This window comes from Marmota flaviventris, chromosome 5, assembly GCF_047511675.1.
Source record: "Marmota flaviventris isolate mMarFla1 chromosome 5, mMarFla1.hap1, whole genome shotgun sequence".
NCBI classification, from domain to species: Eukaryota; Metazoa; Chordata; class Mammalia; order Rodentia; family Sciuridae; genus Marmota; species Marmota flaviventris.
Window position 1 is genome coordinate 106295376 of NC_092502.1, and position 16814 is coordinate 106312189.

General features: G+C 36.9%; 1 protein-coding gene across 1 annotated transcript in view; it reads left to right on the forward strand.

Annotated features, from left to right (window-relative positions):
• Positions 1–359: 359 nt before the first annotated feature.
• The window catches only part of Tnpo1 (transportin 1), an 88805-nt gene continuing 72350 nt past the window's right edge, over positions 360–16814 (forward strand). The window contains exon 1 of the mRNA XM_027927594.2: positions 360–440. Within this exon, the coding sequence (XP_027783395.1) occupies positions 426–440 (15 nt within the window). The 5' untranslated portion in view covers positions 360–425. The remainder of the gene's footprint in view (positions 441–16814) is intronic.

Genomic DNA, 16814 nt, shown 5'->3' on the forward strand with positions numbered 1-16814 from the left:
AGGCAACACGCTTGCAAGCCATTTTTCCCTTGGCGCACGGTGCGGGGCACGTCTCCGTGGCTGTATTCAAGAGCCAAAGCTCCGGCCTGCGCTGCGGCCGCAGGGGGCGCGAGCATCTGTGAGCCCAGCACAGGGTCCAGATCCCAGGCTGCAGAACCGGCTTAGAAACCGCTGTCGCGCGCCGCTGGACGCTGGACGCAGGCACAGAGGCCCACAGGTCCGCAGGCCCAGGCCGCAGTTTTCCCAGCCCCGCCGCGGTTGCCAAGGCGACCGCCGCCGAATGTTCCCGCGGCGGGCCCCGCCCCCCGGCCAATCGGACCGGCGCTCGCCCGAGCCCAGATTCTCTTTGTTCCGCAGCCATTTCGGGCCCCGGACGGGAGGCAGCGCCGCTTCGGCAGAAGGCCCGAGCGTCGGAGGCCTCTGGGATGGTGTGGGACCGGGTAGGTGGCGTGAGGGTGCGCGGCCCAGGACTGGAGGGGCAGGAGCGGAGACAGGGTATTCCAAAGCTGCCTCATGCGCGGTGGGGAGAAGGCCAGGTTCGCCCGCCCTCCCGATGCCTGCCTGGCCGTTTGGAGTCCGGCAGCGGCGGCGGCGAGATTCTAAGCCCAACAGCTGCGGGCCGGGGCGCCCTGGGGTCGGGGTAAGGGCGGGAGGCGACGCTCCTCAGGTGTCCCAGGGCCCGTTATGTGCTGCGGGAGGCGAGGGTCCGCTGCCCGGCGGAGCTTTTGCCCCCGCCTGTTAAGCCCGGCGTTTGCGAGCCCTTGGGCGCGGTAGTGTGCTGCCCTGGGACGGCTGCTTCTCGCCACTGCCGGGCGCTGCTCGACGTGGGCCGGTCTTTGTCCCGCCCCGGCTCCTTGGGCCCCGGGGTCCCAGGTCCGCGCACACCTTGGTTTCAGAGAGCAGATCCCTTCCTCCCCGCTCTTTTTCCCCCTTGGGGCCTCTTGGCTTCACCGCATGTAAACATGATTTTGCTGTTTGTAACTACGCGTTTTGCGTGGTTTTGTGGGTTTTGCACTTATTCCACTCCTACGCGTACACGCAACCGGGAACAGCTGCTGAGGAGCAGACTGGCCGCCGCAGACTGGTTTTGGAGTGGCTGGTTTTTTTTTTCCTTTAAAAATGATCTCGTGCTGTTTACCTATTTTAAAAATCAACTGAATTTTGCAATATTGCTTATAATTTAAATCTGTTATCCTAATCACTGATCGATTTGATTCAGCAACGGATATAAATGTAGAAACTTGAAGTTGGAAGCTATCTGTTAATTAATTCTGTTAGTTGTATTAAGAAGCTAACCCCCACTCCCCCAAGAAAAGATAAAAGTGCAAGATGTTTGGTGCAGCAGGTATTTGGATTTTTTACGATTGTAAAATGGCTGTCTAATTGTGCTCATTTTTAAGACAATAAAAGTACTTGCTGGAGCTCAAGTTTCCGTATTATATCCATATTTTCATATTGCAGTAATAAGGAAGTGTATTCAGTGAAACACGGAATTCAGTTTTTTGAGAAAGGATTCTGTTTTCCACTTTTCCCCTACCCTATATCCCAATTGTTCTTCGAGAATGACTGCACCAAGCTGAAACTTGCAACTGCAAAAAAGAAATTAGTTTGAAGGTGCAGATTTGTTTCTTGGCAAATGCATCGAGTTTGACAGCAGAGTTTTTACTTCGTGTAATTTAACTAAAACCTATTCAACTATTAATCCTCCATTTTCTTTTCCTAAAATGATCCTCCAGCTTGGATTAGCCTTGATGTGGTTCTTATCTCTGTTCTTTCCGGAAATTATTCAATTTCCCCACCAAATATATAGGAAAAAAATTTTTATACTCTTACCTCCAGTCCCCAAAGCCATTTGCCATTATATAAGGTGAGCAGAATAAGATTTTGGTAAAAATATTCTGATTATAAAATTTTCCATTATCATCACTGGTTATTATATTCATTGTCTTATGACTGTAGTTTTTCCTAATTATATAATGTTAAAGCTATAACATGAATTCAGTTTTTCTAAAAGCCAAGTGAACTGAAATGTATGCCTCTTCTATTTAGAAAAATTTCTTGTGTTTGTTAATCATGTTGGATTCTACAAACTTTTTTTTAAGGACACAATATCTTTATTAATTAATTAATTAAGTGGTGCTGAGAATCAAACCCAGTGCCTCACATGTACAAGGCAAGCTCTCTATGGCTGAGCTATAACCCCAGCCCCCAAACCTTTTTTTTTTTTTTTAAAGAAAAGATATCAGGTTATAAACCAAGCCATGTGACATAAGTAATGAAATAAATTTATCAGATATGAACTGAAGAGAGGGGAGAGCAGTAAGGGGAAGTTATTTTTATTGGCCAGGGTATAAAAATTATGAATATTCCTGCAATTGATTTTTGAATACCTATTAGTTGAGGAAAGATCTTTTTTCCACCCTTAAATAGTTTGGTTTACCATCAAAAGAGTGAGAAATCGAGAGAGACTCGCTTTATTAATTACCTGATGATATTTCAAAAACAATGGGGAACAATGCCATGTTCAAAAAGGAAGAGTGGAATTCCCCAGGTGTTGAGGCGCTTTCTTGGTCCTATTTAGCCAGTGCTATGGTAGATTTCTGGGAGGGTATTGGTAGATGAGGGGTTTACTGGGTTGCAGAGAGAATGAATACAATGGAAGACAGATGTTTGCAAAAGCAGTAACTATAATTTATAGTTAAATAGGTGGGGGTTCTTCTAAGAGAAGTTCTAAAGCCAACTTTGAGTTACTCCAAGACTTGTATACTAGGTAGGATTCTTTGAAGTACTGTCAGTTGGTGTAATAAGTAATAATGTTAGTATTCAGAAGTCTCAATTGTCAAGTAAGATATTGAAATAGGAAATAAGGGCTGCAGATTTGTCTTGGAATTATCTGGAATAGATAAACCCATACAGGAATGGTGGCCACATCTTATTCTGAAGAGGCATTCAATAGCAGAGCAAATATTTGAACTCAGTACTAAAAGAAAACTGGCAACTGAAGATAATAGGTTTGGATTGTTATATGCCTTTTGTTTTAGCAGTACTGGGGAGTGAACCCAAACTCACTCAACCTCTGAGGTAAAATCCCAGCCCTTTCTGTTTTTTTGAGACAAGGGTCTCTCTAAGTTGCTGAGGCTGGCCTTGAACTTGCAGTCCTCCTGCCTTGGCCTCCAGAGTTGCTGGGATTATAGGTGCTTACCACTGTAATACCTATCTTGATATGTTATCCTTTTTAATGGTTAAATCTTTGAAACAAAGCAAAACTTTTTATTATAGTGTAGAGGTTAGAAAAGAAATTTTAGAGCCATACTACTTAGATGCAGATTTTGGTCCCCTCTGTAATTATCTGTGTGACCTTGGGCAAGTTACTTCATCTTGCAATTTTTCATCTCCTAATGATTATGAGGATTAAATGAGTTAATACAATAAGCTCTTAGAACTGCACCTGGCATTGTGATTGTTCCATAAATAATAGCTACTGTTCTCATCAATGTAATTATCATTGTTATTTACTGTAGGAAATAATCATAAAATAAGAATTTTAGAAAACTATTGAAAATAATCATAATAAAACTTGCCAATAACAGGAACAGGACTTTGCAATAATTGCTATTAATCCCTTTGGTTGCATTTTCCTCCAATATATTTTCTGAATTTATTTGATTTTTTTAATACAGTTAAGATTTTGCTATTATGAATAATTTTGTATTTTTTTTAACCTGGCATCATAAGCATTTTATTATGCTATTGACTTATTTTGTCAGCTTTTCTTATGGGCACGTAATGTTTGTGTGACTCTCTCATAATTAAAGAGCTTTTTTTTTTTTTTCAATTATAAAAGAGTACGGTGAGCATGCTTGTTCATAAAACAATTTATGTGTTTTGTATTGTTTCTCTAAAGTGAAAATATTAGGGCAAAGTATGTGATCATCCAAAGTTTATGGTCTGTATTGCCAAATTGCTTTTATTTAAAGAAATATAAAAATGGTCTTAAAGTAAATTGGAGCAACACAGATTTATTGACCCTATTGAACTGGGGTAAAAAGAAAGAGTGAATTAACATTTTTTTTTTTCTTGTAATGTCTTAGGCATTTTAGCATACATTGTTACTTTTACAACCATTATTTTTATGCTCCTCTGGTATAAATGGAAGTTACTTCAAATTTTACTTATTGGAGAAGGAAGATTAGATAAGTACTTTGCCCTCTCAGTGTTCAAGCCTGAATCTGAATCTAGATCTGCCTGATTGAAAGTGCATGCTTACTTTGTATTGCTTATATACTATACATATTCAGAATCTTATTTAAGTAATTATAAATTATAGACCACATTATTGAGATAGTTAATTGAGCTGGAAATAATGAAGAGTCACAAAGTTAAACCAGATAGAGCTTTACTTTCTATGTTCATTTTAGGAAAGGATAAAAAGAAATCCTTACCTGAATGAGATAAAATTGTTAATGAATATATAAAGCAGGATTCTAAAATCAATGCAGTAAGTATTTTAGGATGCAGCATTCTTTGTAATGATATCAGTACAAATATGAAAAAAGAAATTATCAAAATTTGTTTAAATTTGGTGACTCAGAGAAGTTAAAGACCCATTAAATAATTAATTGAAAAATACACTTGGTAAAATCCCTGGTAAAGTTGATGAAATTCTTAATGGAGAAATAAGCAAAAAAAAAAAATTAATGGAAATGTTCCAGGTAAGGAGAATAAAGGGAACTAATTTTATACTGAAAAATTAAGCAAAGATAGAAATATAGGGGCTGGGGATGTGGCTCAAGCGGTAGGGCGCTCGCCTGGCATGCGTGTGGCCCGGGTTCGATCCTCAGCACCACATACCAACAAAGATGTTGTGTCTGTCGAGAACTAAATAAATAAATAAATATTTTTTTTAAAAAAAAGATAGAAATATATACAGATTTTTTTTTTTTTTTGATACCAGGGATTGAACTCTGGGGTGCTTAACCACTGATCCACATCCCCAGCCCTTTTTTGTATTTTATTTAGAGACAGGGTCTCACTGAGTTGCTTAAAACCTTGCTAAATTGCTGAGGCTGGCTTTGAACTCTTGATCCTTCTGTTTCAGCCTCCAGAGCTGCTGGGATTACAGGCGTGCACCACCACGCCTGACTAAAACATACAGATTTGAGTGCATTTTATAATGGACTCTGAAGACTTTAGTAAAATAATTATCTTTATCCTAGATGCATAAATCCTACCATAGATGAAATTGTTCATCTCGGAAAGTCAACGTCCCGTTGCTTTTGTCTTTACTGAGGAAGGCATTAGAGAAGAGAGGTATTTTAGTAAATCATGAATATATACTAAATAAATGATTATGAATAGATGGTATCCACCAGATATTAAAGAAATGAACATAAAATTTTGGAACCATTGATCATTTGTGTTTTTGAAAAATACTCGATAAACTGAAAATGTAAGTTGTTTATTTTAGCTGGAACATAGGAAAAGAGGGAAAGATGACAAACTACAAAAAACTTTGCCGTTTATTAGTGCCAGGATTATCTTTTGTCCTCCATAGATTTTTGTACCAGTGGGGAGAGAGAAGTAAACATTTGAGTGCAGGCACAGGTTTTGTGATATAAATCTGTACAGGCCCCAAGGAGGGCTACCATAGACTCCTTGAAGAGAGTGGAGGAGTGGCGGGCCAACTAGGCATTTCAGGGGCCTGAAAAGTATAGAGCAGGAGCCACAAACTTTCTCTGTAAAGGGCTAGATAATAAGTATTTTCTACTTCATGGGCCGTAACAACTCTGCCATTGTAGTACAACACAGACAGAAGGTGAGAAAACTAATGGATGTCGCCAGAGTTGACTGGAGGGCCTTAGACAACTTCTAAAATACAGTACAGAGTTTGAGGCAGCCTGGGCAACATAGTGAGATCCTGTCTACAATACTATTACTACTACTACTAATAATAATAATTTAATTTTTTCTTTCTTTAAAACACAGCACAGGGGGATTTGAGGAGGAGACAACCTCCTGAGCCTTGTGTTGCCCTAACATGAACCATTTGAAAGATTTGAAATCAGGAAATTTCATTATTTGTATGAACCATTAAGAGAAGAATAAAATAGTTTTAAAGCATTACATATCAATAAGAGAAAAACAATTCAGTTTTTTAAATGAGCAAGTTCACAGAAAAGAAAGTAGAGCTATCAGTAAACATGAAATAATGCTCTACTTTACCAGTAGGAAAATACAAAATAAAGCAGTATTTTTTCTCCTATCATACTAAAATGTTTTGCTAGTATGTTGACACTTTGTAGGGAAACTCTAAATTGGATAATTTGGATAAATCATTACAACTATTTTAATTGTAAAGTAAAATCATGTTTGACCTAGCAGTTTCCATTTCTTAGAGAAACACATGGTATATCAAGAGCTGTTGTGTATTAGGATGTCTTTGTCAGTAACCACGGAGCCTCTGTACTTTCAGATCACTTTTCATTTCCTGCACTCCATTCATCAGAGCCTATTCTTATTGGGTGTGATGGCACATGACTACAATCCCAGCGACTTGAGAGGTTGAGGCAGGAAGATCACAAGTTCAAGACCAGCCAGGACAATTTAGTGAGACTCTTGTTTGGAAATAAAATTTTTAAAAGAAGGCTGGGGATTTAGCTCAGTGGTAGAGCACTTTCCTAGCATACCTGAGGACCTGGGTTCACCCCCAGTACCCAGCCGCATATTCTTTTCCCCTAAATCTGTCTTCTCTGTCTCTGTCTTTTAAAACAAAACAAAACAAAACAAAAAACTTCTCCAACTCTTCAACCCCTTTGGAATTTACTGTCCATCATTTGCAAAATCCAGTCTCAACCTATTCTTAAATATTCCCTTCATTTTCTTTTTCTGATTCAAATCTTACTCTTCCACTGTGTAGTTGTGCCTGGTTTTGTTTGTTTGTGTGTTTGTTTGTTTACATAGCTTTCCTTACCACTGTTCTGGAGATGGGAAAGGTGTCTACCACAAATCTCCTTGCTGCTTTCAGACTGTTCTCTCTCCTTTCTCCCTAAAAATCCTAGACTTTGGGTTATATCATAAAGGCCCAAGTGCCACCCAGAATTTTATATTGATCTAGAATGTATGTGTGTGTGTGTGTGCGCGCGCGCGTGCGTAATGAATAAAATGGATATATATATATATATATAAAATAGATCTTTCCAGTACCCTGGCCTCTTTCCCTAGACATCTCTTTCAGTGCTCTTCCCATCTACCCTATCTCAGCCAGTCATTTCCACAAAGATATCCTCTTTGTATTGTCAACAACTGCCATGCTTCCAAAGTTACCATTTCATGTTGTTCTACTCTGTGACCAGTGCTTCCTAGTTTTGAAGTTCATTCATAGTGCCTCAACCCTAACCATCTTCTGCTCTGAATGGAATCTCCAGTCCATTGATCCTGTTACTATTGTTCTCACTTACCTTCTTGATATTTCTACTTCCTTTCATGGGGAATTTACTCAGCTTAAATTCCATGGTTAATTGCTTTGGATCTCATTCCTTACTCTTTGCTTGTTTGGCAAGACCAGGGTTGTAGTTAAAACCAAGCTTTTTTTTTTTTAATATTTAATTTTTAGTTTTAGGTGGACACAGTATCTTTGTTTTATTTTTATTTGGTGCTGAGGATTGAACCCAATGCCTCATACATGCTAGGTGAGCACTCTACGACTGAGCCACAACCCCAGCCCCAGAAAAACCAAGCTTTTTGAGTGTGCTTGCTTGTGTAGCTGAGTGTGGCCAGAAAAAAGCACAGGATCACACATGACCACAAACCTCAAGTGGGTCCTTCATGCTGCCTGGTGGTCCTGTATTTTCCTAGTCTGTTCACCCCACGTTTCTAAGTGACTATTTTCATGTTTTCTTTTCCTCAGATGTCCTATAACTCTCTTCCCATCCTCACTTTAAGCTAATGACCTTGGTTTCTACTTTGTAAAAAAATTAATTAGAATTTCACAGACTCGGGGCTGGGGTTGTGGCTCAGCAGTAGAGCACTCGCCTAGCACGTGTGAGGCGCTGGGTTCGATCCTCAGAACCACGTAACAATAAATAAAGACATTGTGTCCAACTACAACTAAAAAAATATTTTTTCAAAAAAGAATTTCATAGATTCACCACCCCACAAACCTGCTAGTGTATGTGGTAATATGTGCTGTCTTCCTGCCTGTTACCTTAGATTATCTAACTCCTCCTGTTGTCATCTGCAATGTTTTGAGGACATTGCTTTAGCCTCTCTTACATCACCCATTTTCTTTTCTTATTGAATCATTTCTACTAGCAACAGACATGTTATTACACTGATTCCTCAGTATGTGTGGGAGATTGGTTCCAGGACATCTGCCTCACAGGGTAGCAAATCCATAGTTGGTAAATCCCTTATATAAAATGGCATAGTATTTGCATAGAACCTATCAGATTTTTTTTTTAATCATCTCTAGATTACTTACAATACCTAATGCTATGTCAATAGTTGTTATAGTCTTTATGGAGTAAAGATAAGGAGAAAAGTCTGTATTGTGTTTCATATAAACACTGTTTTTTTTTTTTTTTCTAATAATTCCAATCTGCTTTTAGTTGAATCAATGGATGTGGAACCCACAGGTACAGAGAACCAACTATTATTTCTCTTTAAGAAGAAGAAAGCATTTGACCCACTCTTCACTACTCATTTCCCCAATTTATTGGTTTCTTCTCCAGCACTTTACTAATCCTTCTCCAGTCAGGCCTTTGCCTGCACCACTCTTGCAGAGCTGTCTCATTAGGTTTTTCAGTAGCCTCCATATTGCTGAGTGCCAAATGTCTGATTCACTTCATTGTACTTAACCTCTAAGCCACATTTGACACAGCTCTTTGCTCCCTTTAGTCTTAAAACACTTTCTGCATTTTTTCCAGATGTCACACACTCTTGGTTATCTCCTACTTCAAAGTTGGCTCCTTGTAATTCTCCCTTGCTTTGCTCTTCACTGACCTCTTAATGTTAGAGATCTCTAAGTTTCAGTCCTTTTTTGTTTTGTTTGTTTGTTCCTATCTGCACTTCTTCCATTAGTAATCTCATTCAGTCCCATGGTTTTAAATACCTTCTAAATGTCAGTGATGCCCAAAATTTAGATCTTTTGCCTCTCTCCCTAATTTCAGTCTCATATGTACAACAGCCTATGCAACTTCTCTACCTAAATGTTAAAATGATAGACAACAAACTCAGCATATCCAAAACTAAATTCATAAATGTATTCTCCAAAACCTAACCACAGATTTCCCTATTGCTGTAAATGGCAATTCTGTCCTCTAATTAATTCAGGCCAAAAAGGTGTTACTCTTGATTTTACTTTTTCTTTCACTCTTAAAATCCATTTTAGGAAAAAGTTTTAGGAAAAACTGTTTTCTGTGTCATCAAAATATATTCAAGATCCTACCATGCTTCTCCACAGCTACCATCACCCTAGTCCAAATCATTATCATTATCACCTGTTGGGATTATGGTAATATGTTACTACCTGATCTGTCCATTTTATTCTAGCCCCTCCCAGCAGTATTTTCTCAATTCAGTAGCAGAGTTAAGCCTTTTACGAACTAAGACAGTTGTTCCCTGTTATTTTTCTATTCAAAGCCAAGTAGTAGCTCCTACTCTGGTCTTAAAGTATTTATCCTTCTGTAACTTATAAGTTGAAGTCCTAACATCCAAGGTGATAGGTAATATTCAGAAAAAGGGCCTTTGGGGGTGATTAGTTCACAGCAGTGGAATCCTCATGAATAGGGATAGTGCCCTTTATAAAAATTGCCTGAGATCCCTTGCCTCTTGTCCCTTGAAGGACACAGCAAGGAGCCTTCTGTGTGCCAGAAAGCAGACCAGATTCTAAATATGATTGTGGATTTCCCAGACTCCAGAACGGTGGAATAATTTCTGTTGTTTATATGCTATCTAGTTTATGATTTTTTATTATAGCAGCTTGAGTGGATATTCTCTCCTTCACTCAGAAAATCTAATCCTTAAAGTGGCCAGTAAAGCTCTATATGATCTGCCCAACCTGCTACTTTCTCCTTAACTCTTTACCTCATTTCCTACTGCTCCTTTCCCTCCTTGCTCATTGGCCTCTTTTCTATATCTCTACTATCTGGAATGTACTTAACCATATCTGCTTGGCTTGGTAACCTCACCTCTAAATCTTTACTCAGATCTTACCTTTTTTAAACCCTCTGTTCAATACTACTGTTTCCTCCCGGACCCGTCCTAACCCATCCTGGATGCATTGTTATTTTTTACATAGCACCTACCGAATTCTAATGTCCTATGTTAGGGACCAACAAGCTGGACCCCCCATGGCCTATTTTTGTACAGCCTCCGAGCAAAGAATGGTTTTTACATTTTTAAGGTCTGTAAACAAGGCAAAGAATATACAAAACATATGTGGCCTGCAAAGCTTGAATATTTATTATTGGCTCTTTTCAGAAAAAGTTTTTATTTTATTCTCCTTGTTGTCTTTCTCCTCCTCAAGAATGCAAACTCTAATAAGGCAAAATTCCTTATTTGACTTATTGCTGTATCCACAGCAACTATAGCAGTGTCTATAATGTAGTAAGCTTTCAGTAAATATTTTTTAAAAGGAACTTTTGTGGTACAAAATTTTAAATAGGTTGAGTATTCATCATTAAATTACTGTAATTAGTAATGAAATAGACCTATATATAATAGCTTGGAAAACCAAGCTGTATTTTGAAAAACAGTTTGTTAGAGAACAGAAAGAGCTCTCCAAGAATATATATCAAATGAATACCAGAATACCTTGGGCTGGGTCAGAGGGGACAGGATTACAAGAGGTAGTTGAAAGGAGCTTGATTATCATCCATATTGTTTACTTTTCTTTTTCTTTAATAATGAGAAGTAGTCACATTAATTTTTCATTTATAGATTTTTTTTTTAAATGAAGCAAGAGGAAAAGCAAACAGATATTCAAGGAAATAAAGCAGTGAAAGAAAATGGAGGGTAATGGGGTGAAGAGGGAGGAGCACATTGCCTTTCTAAAATGGCATACCTAACCAGCAATCTGAAAGAAGAGGAGGAGTGAGCAATATATGTACTTGGGAAAAGAGCATGCAAAAGTAAAGGTTCTTAGTTCAGAACAAGCTTAGCATGATCAGGAAACTGCAAGAAAACTGGTTTGACTGGAGAATGATAAACAAGGGGAACCCAGAGACTATTATAGAGTATGAATCTAGATAGGCATTGGCCCAGATTAGACATAGCTTTGTAGGCTATCAAAGGATATATAATGTTTTATTTTAAGTGTGATGGGAAGCCATAGGAAGATTTTGATGGGAAGACATGATAAATTGTAGGCTTAACTAGATCATTTTGCTATAAAGGAATAATAGAAGACAGGAAATCTATTGTCGCAGATTATGTTCTCAGCATGGCCTCTGGAACTCCCAGGTGGAGGAGGTGAATGGTCAGGTTCCAGGTGTATTTTAAAAGCATATTTTGATACTACCGGTAGACAGTTTGGATGAGGAATATAAGGGAATTCAAGGATGACCACTTAGTAAGGCTTGAACAACTAGATGAAAGCTGGTAGCATTTAGTGATAATAGGCCACTGGAGGAGGAACAGATTTGGGTAGGATAGAAAGGGAAACAAGAGTTTCAGCTTTGTATGGTGATTCATGCTTGTAATCCCATCAGCTTCGGAGACTGAGGCAGGAGGATTGCAAGTTCAAGGTAGCCTCAGCAATTTAGTGAGACCCTGTCTTAAGATAATTAAAAAGGATTGGAAATGGAGCTCAGTGGCAAAGTGCCCCTGGGATTTTTTAAAAAAAAAAAAAGTTCTGTTTCAGTCAGCAAAGTATGAGATGCCCATATGCCCATTAAACAAACAAATGGATATGTCTTGTAAGATACTAGATACTTCAGTGTGAAATTTGGGATGCTGTTTAATGGCACAGGCTGGATGAGATAATATAGGTAGAGAAAAGAAAGGGGGCCCAGGGTACTTAGAGATAAGGGGAGCCAGTAAAGAAGACTATAACAAAGACCAGCTAGTGAAATAAAGGGAAATAGGGAAAACATGGTGTCATCAGCTAAGACGTGAAAGAGTTGTTGCCTGCGTTCAGCACTGTGAAGAACATAAAACGAGGCCAAGAAGAAATCACTGGGTTTGGCAACAAGGAAATCCGCCTCCCAGGAGTGAAGTAAAGAAGGGGAGACAAGTTGGGTATGGTAAACTACTCAGAAGACTTAGACAGGAGGATCACATATTCTACAACCGGCGTGGGCAACTTAGTGAGACCCTCTGTCAAAATAAAAAAAATAATTGGGCTGGGGGTATAGTTCAGAGGTAAAGCACCCCTGGGTTTAACCCCAAATACCACAAAAAGGAGAAAAAAAATAAAGAAAGGTATCACAGTGACTATGCACAATTTTAAAATGTTTCTGTGAGTAGAGGAGAGTAGAGAAATAGAGTAGGTGTGAGAGTGAACAAGGTTAAAGTAGGGTTTTAAAGATATTGTTATAAAATGATTTAAATTTTGCAGAGAAGCTGTGGAAATAATTCCCATGATAATAATTCCCAGAATTCCCATGCACAATTCACCTGGATTCACCAATTTGTAACATTTTGTTACATTTGTTTACTGTCCACTCCTGCCATGCTGTTAATTTTTTTGAATGATGACCAAAGTAAGCTGCTTACATCTTTGCCTTTTAGCCCTGAACACTTTAATGTATGTATTATAAGAGCAACATATTCTCTTAGGAAACCATACGATATCAATTTTTTTATGGCCCATATTGCAATTTTGCTTGTTGTCCCAGTAACATCCTTTATACCATTTTGTTTTCTGCCAGTACACAATCCAGTGCAGGGTTTTACATTTAGTTGTCATGTTTTTTTAGACACAAAGAGGTACTTTCTTTTTATTTTTTAAGCTAGAACTTTGCCATTTGAGAAAAATCCCTTGAGATATAAGTACTATTAATTATCTCATTTCATAGATCACAGTTTAATTATTTTTCCATGACTAATAAGTGACATAGCCAGAACTCAAAGCTAAGCAGAGGGACTCCAGTATTGCATTCTTAACTGCACTATAGTATCTGCCATGTAGTGCCTGGAAAAATCTAAAATTCCTTATTTGAAGTGGACAGATAAGGCAAAAATATAGACCACAGGCAATGATCCTTATACCAAAAGGAAAATTTTTAAATTTTTTGTAGTGTAGTACTTCATAATGGTATATCTGTTTAATATGTTATCCTGATAAGAACAGAAGGAAGAACAAGAAAAGTAATAATATTTCAAGTTTTATATAACTTTTTCAGACTTTGGTATAAATAATGTTTTCAGAGTTATTGGTACTGATTGCTTAGAAAGGTAAAATTAAATATTTAGATTAATTCTTTGATAAGATTGAGTTAACAGTATATGGACTTGTTCAAAAGGGTTCTGATCTGTTTTAGAGTTTGTTTCCACTTATAAAATGCTGATTGTCAAGCTCTTATTAGAAAATATTAAGATAATTTAGGAAAAGAGCATTGAAGAGTGAACCATTAAAACTATAGGTGCTCCAGAACAGGAATTAGAATGCTCAACTTGGATTTTTTTGTTTTATATAATTTTCTATCACCCAGTTTTGAGGACACAATGAAAAAGGACTTTCATTGCATAGAAATCCAAGTTATCATCAATTTTTTCTATAGCATTTGTAACCAAAGGTTATTCTTACTATTGAATGTGACTTCTATAAGAAATTATTTAAGGCAGGCACAGTACTGTGCCCTTGCATAGGAGCACATGTATTTGCCAGAGAATCAAGTGACATGTAACTCTTACTCAGGTAACTTAGTCGTCCCAGAACTACACTTGAACAATTGAACTGAGTACAAGTCTCCCTGCAGGATAGGAGGTATGTAGAGAATTTCAGTGGCAAGTATAAAAGAAAAGAAATAGGGCTGGCTTTTTTGTATGGAGTAGAAGCATATTTATTATTTACAGTCAATTGAATGTATTATTTCTGGAAGCTGAAAGGAACATGGTCTTTAGTTGTTTTATAGGTGAGGAAATAAACCAAATGAGTACAAGTGATTTATATGAGATTGCCCAGCTAAGCTTTTCTTAGTACAGAGAATGGAGAGTTGAGTCCCAGAGCTGTAATGAGTATTTTGATTCCTCCTGAAATTACACTGGGCTCATTCTTAGCTCTAAATAGGCTGTGGTTGTGAGTTCAAGTGTCTTCATTGCCTCCCCACATACCATCTTTCTGTTGTCCAACCCCTCACTCAAATAAATAAAGGTTGAAACAGTTGAGGCACTGTAAAGGTGAGGAATTTTCTGCAGTCGTATTTTAGTATAGATAGTAAGCTCTGAATCAGAGAAGTGGTATGGTACTTTAATATTTAGGGTAAGAATTTGATGGAGAAGAATAAGAACCAGTAGTAAAATAAAATGATGAGGCATAAAAAGTAAAAGGCTCTAATAAAAATTCAAGCTTTGTTTTAACTTTACCTTCTAGGGCTTTTGTTTTGGTATTTATACTTGCTGTTCCAGATACACAGCCAGCAATTTTAATTTATAAAACAATATACATATTCAAACTCCATTCTAGTTAAGGTTACGATCCTCAGCAGCCAGGGGAAAATTATTATTTCAGACAAAATCATTTTTTGATTCTAGGTAATACAAACTCCTGAACATCTCAATTTTTTTTATTGTTGATAGAACTTTATTTTTATTTATTCATATGTGGTGCTGAGAATCAAACCCAGTGCCTCATATATTCTAGGCAAGTGCTCTACCACTGAGTTACAACCCCAACCTCCAAATGTTTTTTATTTGAATTCATCAGGTGCATAGCCATATTGAATTATTGGATTTAATAATTTAAATCCTAGGAATTTCCTAGTCATCACTCTCATTCCAAACTTTTTACAAATTACATTTGTAATTTCCAGCTATAAAATACTGCATATACAAGCACCTAATAAATGTTTAGTTTCCATTTAATATCAAGATTCCATAATCAAACTGGATGCAGTTGAGTGTGTGTGTTTATGTCCTAGCTACTTGAAAGGCTGAGGCAGGAAGGTTGCTTGAGCTCAGGATTTTGGGGCCAGCTTTGAGCCACATATTGAAATAGTGAGACCCCTGTCTTTTAAAAGAGAGGTTGGGGGGAATGAGAATCAAGAGTTGGCTGGCATTAAGTGTTTATTAATTGTAAATAATATGGATTAGTTGCTATGTGAAATTACTTTGTAAATTGAGATACCATTAGTAAAGACTTACTGTGTTTGTCCTTAACCGTACTCCAGGAAGATTTAGAAGCTAATTTTGTAAGAAATTAATTCATGTTTCTAAGAATCAGTTAGTGTAGTGTAAATAGTTTGCGCTTTTAAAATAGTTCATTAGACTCCTTATGTCTAGACTTAGAAGTGTATAGTCATGAGTGTGGTATATACCTAAAAAGACTTAAATAGGCACACCAAACTACACCATTCACTTTAAGTATAAATGTACATTTTCTTTCCATCTCTTTACATTTGTTTGCTTCCTTAGGCAGAAAAATACGTTAAGAATAACCCATTGATAATTCTAACAATATTTTAATCTTAAATGAACAGTTTTATTTGCTATTTTCTTAAGGTCTTAATTTTAAATTATTTATGAAATATGTTCCTAAAATAGGATTAAAATGGTGTATTACACAGTGGTTGATTATTAAGAAAAAGAGTACTAGAATATTAACTTTTTTCAGTTCAGTGTATGCTAAGTGATAAGTTTATTTGTAGGCATGCTTATTTACTTATAATTTATTTCTGCAATAGAGATTTTATTATAATGCTTATGGAATGTAATTTTTTCTTAAAATATTTATGGTTATAACTATTGAGAAAATCTGTTGAATTTAGTACTGCAGAAGTCTCAAGAACCATTTTAGAAGAATTATAGGTTTCTTTTCTAAGCTTAAATTCATTTTTATTTGCTTTTCACTTTTATATCTTTGGGTTTTCTTTTATTAATTCTTCTTGGTCCAACATGTTGTTTGGGCTATTTTTTTTCTACATGTTATTTCCAGAGTTGTGCATCAGTATTTTGAAAACTAGGAAATTGATGAAAGATGCTTGTTATTTCTTTTGAAATTCAAATTCAGTGAAATTTTGTCATTTGTTCTTGTTTTAATTTTGTAGTAGTATTACTGTTTCTGTATATATTTGTTAACTATTTACTTTTTTTTTTTTTTTTTTTTAACCAGGGATTGAATCCAGGGGCACTTAACAACTGAGCCACATCTCCATCCCTTTTATATTTTTATTTATAGACAGGGTTTCGCTGAATTGCTTAGGGTCCTGCTAAATTGCTTAGGCTGACCTTGAACTCACAATCCTCCTCCCTCAGTTTCCTAAGCCACACTATTTATATTTAAATTAGTCAACATTAATTTATTTTTATAACATTATTAAAAATTATTTCCATTCAATATTAAAACAGTAATGACAAATAATCACCTATAGATGATTACCTATCTAAGTAAAAATGAAGCTCTGATCTCTAATATTCAGAACACTGAGAGTAGGACTCTTAAATTATAATATAGCTTTTCTGTTATAATTCTGTGGTTTGCAAAAGTAGATTTTAAAAATAATTAAAGATTTTAAAAATAATTTTGTCTACTCATTCCAGGGACATAATTTGGAAAAAAGTTGCTCCAAGTACATGAATTTTCTAGACACCTCACCCTAACCATAACCTTTAAGCATTTTCACAAAAAGACTTTCTAAACTATGTCATACCTTCCT